General features: G+C 45.4%; 1 protein-coding gene across 3 annotated transcripts in view; it reads left to right on the top strand.

The window, feature by feature from the left end:
* The window catches only part of TNNI3K (TNNI3 interacting kinase), an 84,398-nt gene that overhangs the window by 39,685 nt on the left and 23,534 nt on the right, over positions 1-21,179 (top strand). For 2 of the 3 annotated variants that reach the window (XM_074599209.1, XM_074599211.1), the window contains exons 18-20: positions 17,416-17,468; positions 18,675-18,739; positions 19,879-20,011. In XM_074599209.1, the coding sequence (XP_074455310.1) occupies positions 17,416-17,468; positions 18,675-18,739; positions 19,879-20,011 (251 nt within the window). The remainder of the gene's footprint in view (positions 1-17,415; positions 17,469-18,674; positions 18,740-19,878; positions 20,012-21,179) is intronic. The other variant, XM_074599210.1, reaches the window with a different exon arrangement.

Raw genomic sequence — 21,179 nt, forward strand, 5'->3', positions numbered from 1 at the left:
TGTGCCAGGGGAGGTTTAGGATGGATATTGGGAGACATTTCTTCACGGAAAGGGTTGTCAAGCCTTGGCCCAGGCTGCCCAGGGCAGTGGTGGAGTCGCATCCCTGGAGGGATTTAAAGCCGGGCAGACGTGGTGCTGAGGGACACGGGGTAGTGGGGGTTTGGCCAGTGCTGGTTGGACTTGATGATGTGAAGGGTCCCTTCCAACCTAGAAAATTTTATGATTCTATGAAATTATTCTCAAAAAATAAATATGAAAAATTTAATTTTTCATCTTCATATAAACAAGTAAAATTTTGTTGACAAGAAATGTCTGTTCCCCACTTTTTATACAACAATGCTAAGCTCCATAAAATGTTCTCAGTCAATGCAAAGTGAAACAGTCCATAAAAATCACTTATTCAAACAGTTCCATTAATTAGCAGGAGACATTAGGGCAGTCAAACTCTTAAGCACAATTAAGTTCTCTTCTAAGACATTTTGAACTAATTACAATTCATTATCAAGTGATTTGACTGCAAAGCTTTGCAGTAACCAGTTCTGAGCAATTCAGAAGGAATTCAGGACTGGGGCAGATCTGAGAAGGGAGGGCACAACCAGGGTGTTCTGGACCCGCTCTGTGCGTGATGCCGTCCTGCGGCACGGGCTGACCCCGAGGGATGCTCCTGCGGGCAGAGCCGTCCCCGCGCTCAGTGTCGCTGCGGAGCCGAGGCGGGCAGCAGGCGCTCCCCGAAAATCCCTGAGCTCTGGGCTCTGCGGCCCTGGCCTGCCGGGGCAGTGGTGGCCACGGGGAGCCCCGGCATCGGCGGGAGCGGGTCCCCGCAGCCCTCAGCTGCTCCTGACCAGGCGGCGCTTCACTGCGGCAGATGTTGCACCTCTTGATCCCCTTATCGCAGCGTGGAGTGCTCCCCCACGGCTGGCAGTGACATGTCTGGTCTCTGATTTCCTGGTGGGTTCTCGTCTTCAGGGGTATGTCCTGAATGAGGTCAGCTTTTGCTAATGTCGACTGAGGCTTCTTCAGTGTCTGTCTCCCAGTCTCACTATTTTTCCTCAGTGCAGGATGTGCTCGGTCCTGATAACTTGTCATTATGAAAACTCTAATTTTTTAATAACTGAAACGATGAGATGCTGATCACTTCAGTCATTCATTTCTGTCCTTGTTGATTGCATTTCCCACACAGGCAAATACTTTCTTCTACTGTCCTGGAAGGATGGATACAAATACTTGTTTAATCTGTTTCGTTTTTTTTTTAATTTTCCATTTGAGAATTCTCGGTTTACTTTCAGCATAGCACTGTGCTTTCAAACAACACCTTCTCACTTTCTTGCATTACTTCTTTTCCTTTTCTTTGTTTGTTTTGTCTTTTTTGCTTTAACTGTTTTCCCATAATCTGTTTCTTGGTTTGTTTGGCCCATTTGTTACACATAAAAGTATCTCTGGATCCCTTTTAAGAGCAAAAATCTAGCACAGGACTGTGCACTCATCAGTTTCTTTGGTGATGCCCGAGTGGAAGCACCGACTCCTTGGTGTACGCAGAGAAAATCTGTTCTTGCTTTTCTAGCAAGGAAAATAGTCTCAGGGTGTGCATATTTCAGTGAGGGGTGCTGACATACCTACCTGTCTTGGAGTTTTAGATGAAAATGCCTCCTTTTGCTAAAGACAACACATGATCCTTCGTCCTGCTACCCCTGTAATGCAAAAGGCACACCCTTCGAACTGGGGCTGGCTGGGCTTTCCTCTCACCAGCACAGCTGTGCACTGCTTTGAACAAACAGCTTTCTGCTTTTAACTGCCATCTCTTCTGCTTTTACAAGGCATCCCTTATAAGTCCTGAGTGCTGAGATGGAATTTCAGTTCTTCCGCTCTGGCCCAAGCCAGGATTGCTAACAGTTTTTACCTAGAGACCTTCCCTGCTTTGGCAAATGGGCCCTAGCCCAGCTTGTATGACAAGGTCTGGATTAAGAGCAAAGAGAAACTGCTGATATTACAAACATTTAGTACATTAAATTGCAAGGAAAAGATTGGCACTGGGCAGAGCTTTTCTACATTAACTTTTCTTTCTCAAAAAAAAAAAAAAAAAAAAGCTGTTGATAGTGGCATGGCTTCACCAGTCCTAGAGGCTTTTGGAAATGTGACAGAAAAAAAATCTGTTTAGGCCAGACCTTCTTAGTGAGTGTCCAGTTTCTAAAGGATAAGGTGGATTCCCTAGGATTTACTGTGCAGAAAGCAACCTGGATCTTGACCTACAAAAAAAGACAGGCTGGAAGGACATCCTCTTACTACCTCTTTTTTTTTTCCCTGGTGTTAGTTGACTGGAAGCGTCTCCATTGCCTTCCAGCCATGCCCACCAGCTGTTCTCCTCCTTGCAGCCAACGTTCCCTTCTCCTCACCCCACACCCTGACCTCACACATCCTCCTCTTTCTCTCTGCAGCCCCTTCACATACCTCATCCCCTCACAGCTTCCTTTTGGGCCACCGAAGCGTGGAGCTCAGAGGAAGATGCTTTCTTTTGAAGCTGCAGCTCTCCCTCGGTCGTGATGCCAGCCCAGAGCCCCGTCTCTGAGTGCTGCGGTCTGGGGAACTGTTTCAGGACAACAAAGATCCAAACCTTACGGTTCAGCTTTGCCTTGTCACTACTGGCTGTAAGAAAATTAGTTCTGCACTGAAGGATTTTAAATCATGTTTTCCACAAAAGAAAACCCAAAACAGCATCTCACTAGAGAGCCAAAAAGCATATCATTGCCTCACGGAACTCTTACCAGATCATATTTGTGAGGGTCAGAAGATAATTTGCTATAAGGACGTCAGTGCGGTTGATGTGTGGTGCTGAGAGTAGCTTAACTTCTGAAACTTTTCAGTGTGAGAGCAGAAGTCGTGTTTTCAGCACGAGTCCCAGTCAGCCCACAGGCATAATTACTAGATGAAAATCTCTACGACAGCTGAAGAGAAAGACCAAGAGTGAAATTCTGACCCTCTTGTGTTAAGTTTTGCTAGTGGCTTCACAGGAGCCTTACATTTTTTACCTTAAATTTTCACATAGCTTGTAACCCCCTTTGTGAGTTCTGAAATCTAATTCAATGCACATAATGCATTAAATAAATCTGCAATATGGCTTGACAGGACAGAGAAAAAATGAATGTTTCATGTCTCTACCCTGGAAAAAGGGTTATCCTTCCATTTTGAGAATAATTGGGAGTTTTATTTTGCTTTCCAGTCCTGGAAAAAGGAGTTCTGACAGCTATCAGCAACGGTGACATGTATCAGCTTATTACTGCTGATACCGCAGTGAAGGATTGCAGCCACAATGATTATAGCACTTTAATAAAAAAGGGACCATTTTAGTTTCAATTTAATTTAAGCCATAACAGCTGAACATGGTTGGACCAAACCTTTGAGCCAGTAACCTTCATTTGATGGCTCTAACTATCTGTGAAAGTTTCTGAGAACCGGCTTAGGGAGAAAGATGAAAGAGAGGATGGAAGCCTGGTGGTAATGGGGATGGTGTCTGCAACTCCTCTTTGTTATAAAATCCCTTATGAAATCTTAAAATAGCAGTTGCCTTTCATTAAACCCGCAGTGTGTTAAAGGCAGAAGGATCTTTTCATGGCCCTGTTCTCTGGGAAAGGGACACATGGAGAATGTGCTTTGCCCGTCTCTTGCCCCGCGAGGGAGAAGCCCGTGCATCTGGCAGGCCCGCAGAACTACTTGCTTTTGTAAAAGCCAGGATGATTACACACTTCGGATTCTTTTCTCGGTTTTTTCCTTCCATGGTTTCATGAAGAGAATGATGCTTGGCCTCACCATTTCAAACTGTGTCTCACCTTATCAGAAGACAATTAATTTCTGATTCTGCTGAACTCATTATTAACCTTCTGTCAGCTCAGAACAGGTTTCTCTTGCTGTATTTCTCAAAACAGAGGCTTAAGAGTTCCTTTCTCGTCGGCGGTTTTCAAATTTCCAAGTGCCATTGAGGCAATAATAGTGTTTGTGAGCTGTTCCTTCCAAGCCTTATTTCTGTGGGTTATATTTTTTACTTTAGAAAAGAAAAATTAGTAACTGTAGTATTCACTGGTGGTACCAGACTGACAAAACCCTTCCAGAGACTACCTCCTGCTTTCACATAGGTCCATTCACTCAGCCCCAAGATGGGCATTTTGGCACTGTTTTGTCAGAAAGGCTTATGCATGCCACGGATAGATCAGGTGGAAGTGTCTGTTTATTCATTTCTTGGCTTCTCCACAAAACCTGTCAACTCAGGTCTTGACTATGTGTATCATCAAGTTGGGTTTATTCAAGGTCTAGACAATCCTTGAGCAGACTGAAGCTGAAGCTAGAGCTCAGTACATTTTATTCACATTGAGAAATGGTGATAATTTTTGTCCATACTGACAGAGGTCAAATTTGAACCAAGACCACAGAGAAGCCTGTAGTTTTGTTTGACTCGTGTGCCTACATTCAACCCAGGGTACAGCCTTCAAGAGCCTCTCTAGCCTTGCATTTGATTAATATTTTCATTTGACATCTGGTGGGGGTCTCAAAACAATTCCACATGTCATACTCAAATCACTTAAATATTTTGATGGAAAGTATATATGGGAGCTAAAATCAGATTAGATATAAACTGAAGGAGTCATGGCTACATTGTATGAACCCACTACACTTTTATGATTAAATTTATCATCCCAAGGTTTGGGTTTAGGTGAAGCTAGAAATCTTGAAGACAGTGATTTGTGGGAGTCCTGGTTGGGAGACCTTAAATTTTTTCTGTCCTAAAAGCTATTATCTGGTGAAATTTGTGTTCCTCACTTGACTGTTCTTGCTCATATCTACAGCTCTAATATGGGCAAGTTACGCTTTTTTGTTGAGACCATCAATATTACTTTCATTTTCCCTTCATCATGTAAGCCATTGCCAACTTTTTCATTTCTTTTTTATTTCTTTTTTTCATATACTTTTCACTCTCCTGAATTTACTTGGATCAGTCAACATTTTGATAAATATCATGTGAGCACTGTTGTGTCCACATTCATACGCTTTTATGTTCTAATTTGCTCAGCCCTTCAAAAGCCACGTGCCGTGAAGGCATCGCGACTGCTGTATGAAAACCTTGATCTTCAGAGTAGCTGGAAGCTTTTCACTTAGCTAAAGGATTTTATGAATCTCTCTCCACATTCCCAGTTTGTTTGAAAATCTCTGTTTGTGATGCTAATTTCTAAAAGCCTTGCTTTCTACTTGTTGCATGCAAGCGGTGTTTTTCTGCTTCCTCTTGTGTGGTCTTTCTGAAAATTAAATCAATTGCAATAGCTTCCTTGAATTAGCAAATCAATTTTCAATAGATTCTATGTACACTTTTCCTGCTAAATGACATTTTGCAATAGGCAAAAGATATTTTTCCTGCATGGTCACGATCTATATTCTTGTACTGCATCTTGGATATAGTACATCTTTCACTAGCAAACATTTAAATAGCAAGTATTTTGTCTTTCTCCCTAAGCTTGATTCTATCCAACCTTTATAGAGCTGTAAAAGATTGCAAATGTGGCAATAGCTCGCTTTTCCAGGTATTTTTAAAGGTTTCCTCTCTTGTGAAATTTCTGTACCAGGTACAGAACCTCCTCCTTTCTCTCGCAAGCGTGACAGTAATTGCACAGCGTCTCGCTCTTTCACTAGATACCCAGCTAGACTAGTTAAGTGCAGAAGTGGGGAGATGCTGTTCCAGCTCTTTTCAGCTTTTCCACTTGCAGCATCCATGGCAGATGTCTTCTCCCTGCAGCCATATGTATTTGCATTCTGTGATAGTATCACAGTGGTTTGACAAACAAACGAATTAGTGTGTAAAATCTCAGGATTTTCATTTTCTCCTAGAAAAAGTGATATTCACCACACTTCAGCCTCTTTCTGAACTGCCTGGAAAAGTACAGCTGCTTCCTGAGCCGTGGATCTGTGAGGATAACAGAGCGGTGCAGTGGCCCTGCGCAGGGTGCGAGGGACCGCATCCCTCGGCAGAGCTGATCCCACTCAGGGCCGCCGCGCTGCACAAACCTGCTCGCAGCAGCGGCTCCGTGGCTCTCGCTCCCCTAGTCCCCTCATTTAAAGGTATTTTAACTCCGCTTAGGCATGTAGGTCCTTCCCTGCTGATCAGAGTGTCACAGATCACAGAATCACGGAATTTTTCAGAGTTGGAAGGGACCTCTAGAGATATCCAGTCCCACTCCCCTGCTAAAGCAGGATTGCCTGGAGCACATGACTCAGGGCTGCATCCAGGCGGGCCTTAAAGTCTCCAGAGAAGGGGACTCCACACCCTCCCTGGGCAGCCTGTTCCAGGGCTCTGTCACCCTCACCGTAAAGAAGTTTTTTCTCATATTGATCGGAGCTTCCTATGTTCCAGCTTGTGCCCGTTACCCCTCGTCCTGTCACTGGGAACCACTGAAAAGAGTCTAATTTGTGCTGCATCGCTACCTCAGTGTTACCGACATCACAAAATCTTGACATACTTGAGTTGATCTTTCCAAATTGGGGTAAATGTAATGTTTTGCTTAGAACACAGACATTGAGTTCCTTTTTCACTTGGCTGCTGATTGTGCTTCATCTTGATCAAACGTAGAAACAAACAAAGAAAAATAATCAAAGCTTCAGTTTTATTAATTCCTGGTGTCTGTTCTTCACAAGTTTGCCTTCCATTTTCCATTTTATGTACTTACTACAAAGTCTCTCCCAGCAAACTGAGATCCATAAAGCTTTTTCAAAGTTTGAAAGAAAAGCTTACATGTCCAGACATCCTTCTAGCATAATAATGAATTTTGATCCATTGTTATTGTTCTGTCACAATACATGAATTTTATTGAGCCCTTTTAGAGAGCCCAGAAATAAATGTTAGCTCTCCCGTACACCCTGAACTATAACGCTGGAACATGTTATATATACGTATATACACATATACATATATATATATGTATAAGAGGAACCCTGAACACTCCCTCTTTACTGAGCATACCTTTACTTCTTTGAGTGGCGACTGGTGGAGCACTGCCTGCCAAAGCCAGGGCCCAGGAGAGAGGAGAATGCTGCCTTGTGTGGCGTGGAGACATGAGAGAGCGCCCCAGCTTCAGGACAGTGCGAAAGGGAATCCCAGCTGGGGCATCCTTCATGTTAGGAGGTTTTCTTTGGAGTGTTTCCTCTTATAAACCAAAACAAACAGCAAAACCAAACCAAACCAAACTCCAAAAAACCCAACCATGGAGTACCCGAGTCTTCATGTCAACCACAGCCTCCTCTGGTCAGCTGTCTTCCCTTTGCTGTCTCCCTACAAAGATGAGGGGTATGTGACCACCCGTTGAAACAATGCCTTCCAGGTTTGGTCACAGCCACATATTTACCTGGGATAAAAATGAGTGAAGTGTTCAGAACAGTAGAAGGGGTAAGGAGGAGCAGTCCCATTCCCTACAGCCACGCGAGGGAGAAGCAGCCTCCGTCGCTGGCTGGCGTATGTTCCCAGGATCCGACGGGGAGCTGGCAGGAGAGAACGGAAGAGAGGGAAGGTCAAGAGGCGGCGTCCTGGCTGGAGGAATATATGACCCTGTTATGGATGGTAGGAAGGCGAAGAGCTGCTTTGGAGATGCGTCAGACGTGCCTCCCACCGGCGCCGGCAGGCAGGCTGCGTGCTGCGGCTGCGTAAAGGCAGAGCACGCTGAACACAGCATTGTACCCACACGCACATGGCCCCTGCGCCAGCCCCTCTCCACAGGGGCAAGAACATCTGTCTGCATCTGCTCAGAGAGGCACTGCCTCCATGGGCCTGGGTGTCCCCGGCTCAGTCACGTCCTCTATCTCGGTCCTGCGCGCAGCTGAGACATCGTCACTCAGCTCGGCCTTAGCTCAGCGTCTTGAGAAATTACATTTCTGTTTATGGCGCGCCGGTCTTCTAGGGTTTATATTTCTGTAAACAGAAGAGAGAGCAGGGAATCGTAGCAAGGGTGTTAAGTCAGGATGTGTTGAGTTAAACTATTAAAGCTGTATCTCTACACCCGCACAAGCACCACAGTTGGAGAGGTGTTGAAAAGCTCCACTTGCAGGGAGCTCGGCGGAACCCCGTACGTGAGCCACAGGACAGGCTCTGGCTCGTGGTTTCTTTAGCCTGCTTCCTCTGCGACACACGGTCCGGTAACACGTGATTCAGAAACGCTGCTCAGGGTTCGGAGGGGCAGCACAGAAATATTTTTACCTGTTTTGAAAGCCAGACTCTTTAATGTGAAGGCCGTTCTGCTCACATGTATATGCTTTTGCAGAAAAAAAGTCAATATTACAAGAAAAGTAATTTGGACGCTGATGAAATCAATAAGTACTGTGGCTCACATCAGGAGTTTGTATAGAGTAATATCCCCTGGAATCAATGCCCGTTGCAGGATACAGCCATTTATAATTCCTCGCTGATGTTGCAATGATCCACTGCGAGGTTAAGAATGAAGGATCTCAGAAGCTGTAAACAGAGCGAAGTGAATCAGATCACCTTTTAGGCTAACCAGTAGCTATCCTTACTTGAAAACTATCACCCTTATTTTTTGCAATTTACTGACCTCAAACTATGGTTTCCCAAACCCTCATAGCTTAGAGTTCAGCTTCTTTTCTAAAAAACCTTCAATTGAGAGTGTCACGTTGACACTCTCGTGATCTGAAGTAATTCTGAGGACTGGAAAACAAACTTACATTCAAAATAGTCTATTTCTACGCAGCCAGGAATGAAAGCACATCATTTTTCTCATATGGGGGGTATTTTTCAAACACTGTGCTTAGTCTCTTGTTCATCCCGCTCTGCAGATAATAAAACCGAAAAGAATTATTTTAGTCATCGCTCAGTGAGACGGTATGTGAGTCAACAAGCCCAGTCCTCTGCTGTTGGAACCAACCGTTTCAGAGTCTGGTACGTGGAATGTGGGCCATAACTTTGGTTGACTGGTGCAGACATTTCAGCTGGAACACCACTACGTATTCAAGACGTTAATGATAATCTATCAATCTTTTCATAGCTTACCTTCACTTTAAAAGTCACAAGTGCCCTAGATCTACCAACATCTACTGACTGACCTCCTCACCTTCTCTTGGATTGTCACAGGACTTTTATTCTCTTAATGTAAAGCAGGTGCCTTCCCAAACCGCTGCGTTCTCTCTCTTTAGGCAAGCTTTGTGGGTTTTGTCCTAGCGATGACAGTGTAGGTGCTCACCTTAGATTTTAGCCACTGTAAACCCTAATTCCAATTTTGAAGTCAGTGTTGTGAGTATGGCTTTTGTCCCACTCCTTAGTGACCTCAATTTTGTTATATTAAATAAATGTTAGGTGTTTGTGTTCAGCTTTCCAAATTAGAAACAACTCCGTCAAACCTTGTGAACATGAGTCGCGCCAGGAGTTTCCCCAGGCCTGTAGTTCAGGTGGATGGCAATGTCAAATACTGCAGTCCTAAGAATGCAACTGTCTGTCTTTATGGTGCATAAGAAAGCTGTGGCACGGAACACCTCAAGCAGTAGTGCAGAGACTGCACCGGGATTCTCTGTCACTGACTGCATCCGCTCCCTTCTGAGAAACACCTCTGAAGTCACTGGCCTGGCTTTTTCAGCCTGCAGAACCGAGAGAGAGAAGCCGGTTCTTTGTGGTTGGTTAGCCACCTTCTGCAAAAGTGCTACTCTGGCACGAAAAGAAGAGTCTTTCTATAGCCAGTTCTGAGCACGAGCAACTATGAAATATTTGTATGTGGGGAGGGAACACTTGGGTTCTGATAACTGTACGCTGTCAACTCTGTCGACGTTGTGGTAAAATGGCACATGGTTGTCTATGCTCAGTACAGTATGAAGACGAAGAGGAGCGGGAAATAAGTGCATTCAAAAGGCGTTTATGGATCCACAGACGCAAAAGCCCACATATGTATAAATATGCATACAGGTGTTTACTCACTGCTTGGGTAATTAATGAATTCCCTTCGCAGATCCCTCTGTAGTTGGTTGCATAAAGAGCTGCTTGCACGCTGAGAGATCGGCGGGAGGCCACTGGAAAGCTGCAGTTAAAAACATCATAGAACAGTTCAGCTGGGAGGGACCTCCAAGATCATCTAGTCCAAAACCTTCCCCAAAGTTGGACTGACCTCAAAATGAAATGCCTATATGGAATCTAACACCAGTATACGAAGCTGGCTTCAAACCTTATCTCTGGCAGAGTATTTCATTTCATACGGCAAAACCTACCGGTAGATTAGACCGAGCCCCTTACAAAACACAGACGAGGAGACATTTTGGACTAGATTCAATTTTGGTCATTGTGATTGTCAGAGCTTCAATCCTTTGCCTCTCTACCCCTCCATAAAGCAGTACCGCAGAAGAGGAAGGGCTGCTGCCAACAGCTGTAATTTCAAGTTCCGTGGTCCAGTCAAAAGCCATGAAATGGGGACTGGTGTTAGGAGAAAGAGAGATTTTCAAGACTAAGATTTTGAAGATTCACTAATCCGTGTTTGCAGTGTCGCAGTGCTGGTAAAAGAAGTAGTGTCTCCTAAATGACCAGGGAACCTGTCTGTCTGAGAGATGGGACCAAGACTGTCAAAGAAACTGATCTGATTTCATGCTCTCTGCCATTCGCTGGGGATTAAAAGACTGAGAGGGGAAAAGGGATCTCTCCTTTTTTTCTGTCTTTCTTGTACCTTTTTTGGTCTCTTAAGGATTGGGCACATAAAAAATAAAACAAGATTTTTTCAAAAGGGATGTATACCTGATAAAGCCTATTAATCCCAAATGCTTTAGTTCCACAACAGACTGACAAGCACAAGAAAGACACAAAACTATCGTAGTTTGTAGTGCTATGTAAGGGAACAGAGTCAGCAGAAAGCAAGCATTATCCCCTCCAACATTTCCCATGCTCTCTGACCGTTTGCTCTTTTTCTCTATACTTTTGGCAAAGTAAATACAATTTGAATTATCTCTTCAGAATTAACATTGGCATTTAAGCTAAAACAAGTGCTGCCAGAGGGTATAATTGATCCATATCACAGAGACCCACAATGGGAGAAAATTCAGAGATAAAGCGAGATGCTCCCAAACCGTGCGTTGCATCCCCCTCTAGCGACCAGCCTGCATGTGAAGCGCGGCCGGGCTGGCGGAACCTGCCCTCTGGAGCATTTCCTACCGGAGAAGTTACGGTTTGCTTTGGTTTTCAGTAAGGCACGAAGTTCATGGCATTCTTCCTGGGGATTATCAAAAATCTTCCTTTGTACACGCAGTTATTTGATAGGTGAAGAATGCAGGCTCCTAGAATTTATCGTCATTTATAATGTAGGCCAGCTTAGAGGATATATTCAGAATGGAACGCTTCGGTCAAGTTATTTAGTTACTTACAGGGGCAAAAAATCTCTTTTTATTTGCACAGCACACTATGAAATGCCCGCTTTCCATCTTAATTCAGGGCAAAATCAGAAGTTGCAATCTTGAAAAGTTCTGGAAACACCTGGGCTTATTTCCCAACCCACTGTACTAAATGAGTTTATTTCCAAGACCTTTGAGGCTTAATTTTTCTTGGGACATTAACCTACTTTCTGTCTGTACATTATCAAGTTTCTGCAAATGCCTCCATCCCAGCGTCCTTTTGTTAATAATTCTAACACTTAAGCATACGGATCTTAAGGATAAATCTGAGTGTGTAGCAGAAAATCAGCAAGTCCTTGAGCGTCTCGTCCCTCTTGTGCTCTTGTTTTCTTTTTAGGTAGTTGTGTTGAGATAATGGGGTTTGAGGAGATGACACAAAATGTCTGGAGTATTATAAAATAGGCGTAAGTAGAAGATTGCCTGAAAGGCTGTGTATGCATTCCGCATGGGCTCTTTAGACTTTCCGAACACGGTCGATTAGAGGAATTCTGTTTTGCAGGTCGTTGTGGTGACACGGCATTTGCACATCAATTCTGAGTTACAAAGTTAAGGCATGTGCTGGGCACATGCAGGCTAAAAGCCGTCCAGAGAGGGCTCCGTTTTAGTAGTGTGGGTTGTGTCGTAGCCGTTTAGAAGATGATGCCAGTACTGTCCAACAGCCTTCTGGCTCCTTCAGCATCAGAGCAAAGTAGCTGCCTCACCAGTGAGGAGCACATCTTTTCTTCCAAAACATGTGATTTGGTTCAGCCACAATTCTTACACCGAAGCAAGAATTTAGAGTCGAATGTCCTGTGTTACGAGGGAGTTCAGATCAGATCAACACTGTAGTCCCTAAAGGCCGTTGCTGATTTGTTCCGTTGTCTTTTTCTGAAATCCTCATCCTGCCTTGTTTTAAATGTCACATTGTAAATTGGCTTCTGTCATTTCTCTCGGCGAGTTTATTCTGGAGAAAAACCCTGACTCCAAGTGAAAAATTAATATTAGTTAGTTGCGTTTGATTAATTAAATTATCAATAACCCTGTGGTTCTGAAGTTATACATTAACACTGATTATGCCCCCATCGTGACCAACAGGTCTACTTATGTCTAGCACAGGCAGGCCAGGAGTAGAAATAAGAAGTGGTAGAAATTTTTTTAGCATCTTTTTTTCTTTTGTGGTAAATTTTTCTTTTAGCTTCCACAGCTGGCCTTTGGCAAATCACAGCTCGGCCCAGATTTACATTTGCTATGAGCTACAAACTGCTGAAATAGGAATACCAATGGGGTAACTGTTTCTTAACACTTCTACCACCAGAAGCAGCTATCTGAAGCTTCCAAATAAAGTTATGTCTTAGCTATTAGGTGCTACATCAAGCTGTTTTGCCAGAGATCTGGACTCTGGCAAACAAGCCCCTCCAGGCTGATTTGGGAAAGCAGTGAGTGGGCTGCAATTTGCCCCTCAGATCTGAGCTCAAAAACGAGCAGAAACACTGCCAAGAATTACCCTGCCCTGCTGCCGACCTCCACGAGTCCCGATGCTCCCTAAGCTAATAGACATGCGGCCGAAGCAAGACGCGGCCGCGCTCAAAGACCGATCCTCGCTTCCAGATCTCGTTAGCAGCCAGCTTTCTGGACTGGGACGAGAGTGCAGAGGAAAGAGCGGGACGGGCGGTGGTGGGGACTGCTGGTTGAACTGGAGAGCAGGCAGTGTGAAGACTATCAGTAACAAACACTCCCTCACCCAAACTGGAAACCAAAATTCCCACTGTGGCCAATCATGTTTGTGCATTTTAGTGTTCCTTTTCTTAATTTTTCAGGAAATAAATGCACAGCAAATTCTGTATCCCTGGTGAGTGGCACATAAAACTCTGTGGAATAATGGCACAGGATGCTGCTTCTGCAGTCTGCTCCACCGGTGAGCAGAGTTTGCTGCATACCCGGCCAGACCGTCTGGACTTCTTTGCCCAAACTAGAGCCACAGATATGGCTGCACTTCAGAGGTGCCCAGCTCCGTCCCTGTGTATTAACCCCCCTGGGAAGCCAATGCACATGCACCTGAGCATGCAGAAAGGGGGTTGTGCTGTTGCAGCTTCTTGAATGCACTGTGAGAAATGGGCTCTCGCTGCCTCCCCGTCCCGTCAGCCTGGGATGGCCTCCAGCGGTGAGGTGCAGCGATCGCAGGCGTGAGCAGTGCAGCTTCCCACTGCCCAAATCAACGGAACCGAATCCTGTCTGTCCCCTTGCCCTCATGAGACTCCTTCATTCAGGCAGTCACCCTGACTCAGGACCCCGTCCTTCTTGCCTGGCCTCTGCCCCCAGAGAGATCAGGAACCGGGAGAGCTGGCAGGAGGCTGGGTCAGTCAGAAGATAGGCAGAAAGTGGCAGGGTGGTGACATGGTTTTTCTGTGTCCTTTACTGCCTTATTATCCAGTTTACGTCCAATGCCAGGCTCTCGTCGGGAGTGCTGTGCCAGTGCTTCTGGGGGGCTAGAGACCAGGTTTTGTCTGATGCAACCCCCAAGTGTGGGGACACATTCCCCCAGCATGTCCTGTCTGGCTGTGTGACCAACGAGAGTGTGCAGCCGCTCACCGGTGGCAGGAGGTTGTCCCAGTCCTCAGCCTGGGCGCTGGCTCAGCCATGCTGTTGGGTTGCCCGTGGGTCTCCTCGCAGAGGCAGAGGCTGCTGGGGGACGGGTCGGGTGGCTGGAGGGACAGAGTGGGCAGCCCTGTGTGCTCCTCCCTCTCCCGGCACCGCAGCTCACTCCTCACGGCCTTGGAGCTGGGGTGCGGGGGACAGGACTGATGGCTGAGGATTCGCAAGTTCAGAGGAACTGACTCTTGAACCCAGTGTGCGTTGGGTCATGGCAACTTCACCTGAATGTCTTGCCGCCTGGAGGGGAAGAAGATGCCCTCAGAAGAAGGTGCCCTCAGAAGGTGCTCTCAGAAGATGCCCTCAGAAGGTGCCCTCTGAAGAAGGTGCCCTCCAAAATCCAGAGTACCTTTCTGGTTGGCAATGGCCATGCAACTGCCAAGTGATGCTGGAGAAGTGAGGCTCTTGAGCGATGAGTTTCAATCAAGGTGCAATACTTGCAGTGACTTTAGAGAAGCCTCTGTTTTAAGCTCTATATATTGCTCTGAGGAAGAAATTCTTCCTCCTCATTGAAAACAGAAGTTGGGTACTCGTAAATGGCAGCCGCCTTAGAGCACAGCTCACACATCCGCTCCCCAACTGCACGGGCTGGAATAGTGCCACAGCTCTACGTGCTGAGATTCTCCAACTGCCGAGGTATGGATAGACGGAGACCCGTTGATCCTGGGACTGGTTCCAAGTCCCCTGGTATATTAGTTGAACTGAAGTCTCCCTGGAAATGCCAAATACATAGGGATGGCATTTTCCCACTGTAAGTTCCTACACAGCCAGAATTTCTTCTTATTTCCATTCTGCTTAAGCAGTAAAGTTAATGGAGACTCACCCTCAGTATTTTGATTTCTATCAGCACATATTGTTTCAAACATTAATTTCCAAGTCAACAGAAGGCATTTCTAAATGCTGACCCATGTGAAAGATCCCCGAGCTCGTTGCAGGTGAGCTGGTACCGCCACACCAAACGCAGACCCGTACCCGGCGTGAGAAGACCGATCCCGGGCTAAACACATTGGTGTGTGTCATGGCACTCTGCCCAGAGGACTTATCCCTGCCCCGAGGGTGTTCAGGTTGAGCATCCCCCAGAGCAGATATTCTGCTTGCAGGGCTGGGAACTTGTGTCTGCTTCACTCGCATTCGATCTACTCTGAATCTCCAGAATTCAGGAGTTGGTACTTCTCTCACCTGCATCATCTAGTCTTTTATCTTTCAGTCCAAGTCCGAGAATAAAGTGCCCCCGAATGAGAATTCATTGTTTTCCAAGGGCAATGTTACTTTTTTCTCTTGTTTGAAGCTATCAAGGTGAAAATGTGTAATAAGTGCCCATTTGGTTCTGATCTAATCTGAATATCTTCCTTTTCACGGTTTCGGTGTTAGAAATACTCCATTTTGCTTTGGTTTGCTTATTTGCAGCTCTCCTGCCTACCTGCTCACAAGATGACACTTTTATAAAATGGATACGAAATATTTATAGTCTTATGTAGAAATCTTTTTGTAGTTATTTTGTTCATACTTGGAAGCTTACTTTGCAAAATGCTCTGATTACCAGAAAGGCTGCATACATAGGTTTCCTCCCAGGCGTTATCCATATCCTTCACCATCTTTGAACAAATAATATGTAAATAAAGCTGAATTTTCTTCGCATTACCTTCAATAAGTGGGTTTAAACCACCACACAAATCTCATAATTCCCCTCTCTGATTCTAGTAGATTTAGGACAAATCCAGTAGATTTAACTTTAAGCCTACAAATACCTCTGCTGACAGTCTAAGGTAAAGTTCTGGTTACCCAATCCTTTAAATTCACGGAGACCTGCAGTTGCTATGGTTTCAGAGATTCCACAGAAATCAAAACACTTTGATAGGTGTCAGTACAAGTAATTATCTTTGAGAAATGATTTCGCTGATCTCTGGATGTCCTGACAGAGATTGCCCCATACGTGTGCTGACCAAACAGGAATTTTCCTGCATTTATTCCTTTCTTCCTAACTCCAGAAACTGCCTGGGGCAAAGATGAAGACCTTATATTGAAATAAAAATCCAATATGTATGTCCAACATGAATATCCCATTTTCCTGGGATTTCTTGCTCTCTGCAGTTCGGTTAGAGACATGACCGTGAGCCCCCCCCGGCCTCTCCCATGCTGCGCAGCGTTCCCGTGCGGAATCCTGCTGGGTGGAACCACAGCTCCAGCCACAGGCACCAGCCAGCGCCCCAGATCGTTTCTTGCTTCTGTTCATAGTTGCAGCCACCAGTCTCCAGGGTTGCTGCTTTCATCAGAGGGAGCTTTGGAAGGAGATGCCACCACGAGGTTCCACTACCACAGTCAAAATGCAATTTTTGCAAGTGTAATTTTTAAGGATAAATGGAAAATGTGGTTCTTTTGATGTCCAGTAATGAAGCGTACTTTATGCTTGCGATTACACCCATCAATCAGTGACAAGGAATGTGCATTTCAGGGACAACAAGGTGAACAGTAAATATTCATTAAGCGCTCCTGACTTATTAAGCAGATGGCAATCCCGCACGTTGCCGGGGGCTCGGCTGAGGTCCGGCGTAAATTCGCACACACCACCCGCTGGACTCCGCTGGCTCTCAGGGGCGTCATCCGAAGGGACGCCGTGGAGCTGGACAGGAGTGGAGGCAGGGCTGAAGCCGAACCTCTGGCCACCGACAAACCTCCATGAGCGCCCGCAGGGAGGAGCTTTCATCCTAGACGCTGAGATAAGCTACAGGATGAATGAGCTGTCTTCTTTTCGTAAACAAAGGGAGATAGTCTGAGAAATAAAGTACCTTTGTCTCATGAAAGTATCATTTGCATTATTAACTGTGGTTATTAAATTGAACAGGATTTACCATTGTATCATCATTTTTTTCCCCAGCCTAATGGATTTCTTATGGCTTCCAGTGATCCATTCTATATGGACTCTTCAGATCGGTTCCTTCCCTTCTATATGTCAGCATAAATCAGGAATTACCGCTGTGAACTTACACTTACATAAGCCTTAAAAGAGAAAAGAATCAGTCTCTGCAATTTTATATAAAGGCCATCACTGTGTTTATATTCGAATACCTTCTTTTTCACTTCATCACTGTGATTCAGTGCACATATTGAATAAAGCTGGTGTACTTGATCTATAACTAATTACAGAAATTGTTTTGCTCTACTATTGATTAGAAGCTGACATTCTCATTTGTGAAGCTGCTTCTCAGAGTTAATCTGTACTTTATAACAATAATTCTGAGCTGTAGCTAAAAGCAGTTTATCTATAGACGTTTATCTACTTAAGCAGGTGATTTGAACTCCTCGAGATTTTAGCTATGAACCAAAAACTGTAAAATTTTCACCATCTTTAAGACACCATTAAACAATTATCTATAATATTTTTTTCTGCAGTCACAACATTCTCCTGTACGAGGATGGCCATGCAGTTGTTGCTGATTTTGGAGGTAGGGAATTTTTGTGAAACATTTATAAATTAACCTCTAATTCTCTAAAACTAAACCTGTGCTGACTGAGAAAATGCTGAGGAGGTTGCTCTTCGTTTTGTTATCATGAGAGGGCACAAAAGGCTCTAGGGCTGAGAACCGCCCTGGGGTTGGTCTCCTCTGGGTTGGAGGTGCCGTGCAGTAGCCCGGCGGTCAGCTGAGGCGGCCGCCCAGGTGACAGCGAGCTGGGCGCATCCCGGTTTGAGTGAGTTCTAGTGGTGGGTTGGAGGAAGAAGTTGAGTGAAAATGCCTGTAAGAGAAGATGCGCGCCCCGCTTTGATGGCAAGCGCTCAGGATCTGCGGACGGTGTTACTGTGCAAGGCTGCCTGGTGGAAGCCCAGCCCCGTGGCGATAGGACAGGTTTCTTCCATTTTAGGTAGAAGAGCAGAATGTAGCTCATTATTTGAGCTATGGACCTTAGTAACTTTGTGTTCAAACTTAGACTAGGTTGTACTTTACGAATCTGTATTTCATGCATTGTCCTGGCGTTTAGCAGTCAAGCTCCACGGGAATGCGTTCTGCCTGGTGCAAGGGTGCAGTTCAGGGCTCGGACCCAGCTCCTCAGGAGCTACGTGACTTAAGGCATGGCCAGTGTCACTGCACGCTATCACCACGATGCGATCAGCAGAGGCGCGTGGACATCAGGCGCATGCTTAAGTGTCTTTCTGGTATGTCAGAGGTGCCCAAGTCCTGCCTGGGGACTTATTTATGTATCACGACGTGTGCATATACCACCGTCACTGTATTCGTGCAAGATCTCGTCACTTCTGGGTGGGCTGCGTTTCTGGCATTAAGACTGACAGGCTCCTGTGGCATCGCATTTTAATGCAGGGCTCAGTGAGCGTTAGTTGTGAATCTGTTGTATTCACCAGTACAAATCACCGTGAGGTCACAGATCCTGCGCTGGGTCCTCAGCTGCTGTAAACTGCTCTTAGCGTCGGTGGAGCTTGGTAGATTTGTGCCAGTGCTGAATTCGGTGTGCAGGCTTCGGAAGCCTTGTTCTTTGTACACCTCCTTGCTGGAAAACAGCTGTCACAGTTCTCCTGGACTCTCAAAACCCCAGAGTTATTAAAAGAAAAAAAACAACTTTACCAAGACTTCTGTATAAGGTGGCTATCTGTATTGGCTTGACAGTAATTTTTTTTGTTGTTGTTCTGTGTATTTCAGAATCTAGATTTTTGCAGTCTCTGGATGAAGACAACATGACAAAACAACCTGGGGTTTGTCTCTTGGTTTGTTCCACACAATCAGTATAAAACACACAGTTTAGGAGAAAATTTCATTAGAAATATTTGTGTTGGAAAAGATGAGCTGGTATAGTATGTTATCTCTCTTAATGTTTCTTTGTGGGTTGTTTTGTTATATAGTATCTGCAACAGAAAATAATGCTTTATAAGGTTGTCTTTGGAGCTCTGTTGTCCCCAAAATCCTTAGTAAAGTGTCATTTTTTCAGTCCACCCTTCCCCACTCACATACGTGTGTTGCTGGCAGGTGGTTCCTGTTTCTAACAGGGAGTTAGTTGTTCCACACTGATTTTCTCTCAGAGGTCCCTTCTCCTTCGCAAGGCTATTGCTTACAGAGTCACCTCTGCAAGACAGCGTTGTTGTCTTCGTCAGTTTTGGTCCAGATGCGTTCTGTGTGTCGCTCCGTGGCCATGCAAGTTTGCACCCCCATAATGGCTAATTGGGGAATGGGCAGGTGAAGCTAAACCCAGGCTTTGGCAATCATCTTTTTAACCAATTGTAATTGCCACTCCCTGTGAGAGGAGCGAGTGCTGCTGCCGCAGCCCTGGCTCCCGCCAGGGTTTGGTGATGTCCCGCTCAGAAGGGCTGTCTGTAAAGGATGTAGATTAAGTTACTGAGGTGCAGGGAATCTGCAAAAGCCCCCAAACTTATTGCCCCAGTGTGAGGCATCCCCTGTGGAGCAGCCTCACAACTGGGCTTCTGCAGGCAGTGGTGAGATCCCAGGAGAAGAGGCACCAGCCCAATGCAGTTGTCGTCAGTTTGTCCCTCTAGCAGCTGGAGCAGCAGGAAATCGGTGTTACACGGCGTGCTCAGACCTCACGGTGTGGGCTCCAGGCTCCGAGGCTGGGTGCTCTGCTTTGCTTCTAGCACTGCTCCCACGCTTAAAGCCTGAGCAGTCTGGCCTTACGGGGTTGAGACAGCCACCGTGCTAGTGCTGTTGTGTATAGTGTGCAATAATATACTGCTTAGATTTTGCAAGCTAGGTGAAATTTTTTCCTTACAAACTTAGCAGTTATTTATGGGGCAAGGAGGCAATGGAGGCAAGGAAATAAGAAAAGAAAGGAAAACAAGATGCATATATGAGGAAGTAAATGCTTAATGAATTATTGATGTTTCCTGGTGTGCAGAACCTGCGCTGGATGGCCCCTGAGGTGTTCACCCAGTGCACGAGATACACCATAAAAGCCGACGTTTTCAGCTATGCTTTGTGCCTCTGGGAGCTCTTAACAGGTGAAATTCCATTTGCTCACCTGAAACCAGGTAAGATGCTTAAAGGATTAATATTTACATTTCTTTGAACTAGAGAAGTAGATACACTGTATAATATTAACCAATATTTTGCTGTTAAGTGCTAAGATTATGCTTTCAGTGAAAAGCACAGAACTATCCCACTACAGTTGCATCTATTACTCACTACAGATCTACTTAACTTACCATTCCTTATCCAGTTCTGGGATTATGAACAAGTCACTCGAATTATAGCCCTTTAGTCTCTCACATCGGTGTTGGGATTGTAAAGCCATTCCTTGAGACGTCTCCTCCTTGAGCATGTTCCTGTGTAGCTTAAGAAAACACCTGGAAACCCTTGTGGGGCAGAGCAGCCGCTCGGCACTTCCAGGGCTGCACTTTGCACTCCCTGAGACTTTGCCCCTTGATGCCTGCTGGAAGTTGTTAGGGGCTGGGAGCCCCGCGGGACGCGGTACATGCCATGGCAGGTAGCGAGGGAGGGTTTGGAGCCCCGAGCACCGGCACCAGCCCCCGCAGTCTGCCCTGGGTCGGAGGTGGGCCCGTGGCCGCGCCGCTCTGCGGCTCTCTCTGCGTGGGAGACGGCCTCAGACATTTCACTCCAGCGACCGAAACAGCTGCGAAACCTGGGGGATCTTTTCTTGGGCTTTAACTGGTTTTGGGGTGCAAAGGGAGCAGTTGCTGGGGGAAGAGATGAGCAAAGTTGGTCAGATGGATTTCAAATAGATTTTCTAATGTTTGGAGAAAGCATGGCCTGTGGCAGCATTTTACCTTGAAAAAGGTAAATTTCTCGTAGTTCATACAAATGTTTATGCCCAAGAAGAATATAAATATCAGTAACAATGAGTAATCCTTTGGTGCTTATACGTCTGTCTCTGTGTATATCTGTATGTCTAATTCTGTTTCTTAAGCGCTTATCAATATGCTGTTCCCTTATTAGGTCAATTGCTTTATAAATGACTCAAATACTAAATAAAATCTAACGTATTTTTCTCATTAGGGCATTGCTCCTGTCTTTTCAAAGTCATTTTTGATACATGCAAAGTTTTACTTATTGATTCCTTCCTTGGTTTGTTTTTTCGTTTCCCTTGGGGGAATCATTAAATAAAGATTCATTTTTCTGCTATTTTGAGATTATTCCTCTATTGAACTCCCTTGGGTGCCTTTGTGATGTTCAGACAGT

This window comes from Larus michahellis, chromosome 8 (assembly GCF_964199755.1).
Source record: "Larus michahellis chromosome 8, bLarMic1.1, whole genome shotgun sequence".
Taxonomy (NCBI): domain Eukaryota; kingdom Metazoa; phylum Chordata; class Aves; order Charadriiformes; family Laridae; genus Larus; species Larus michahellis.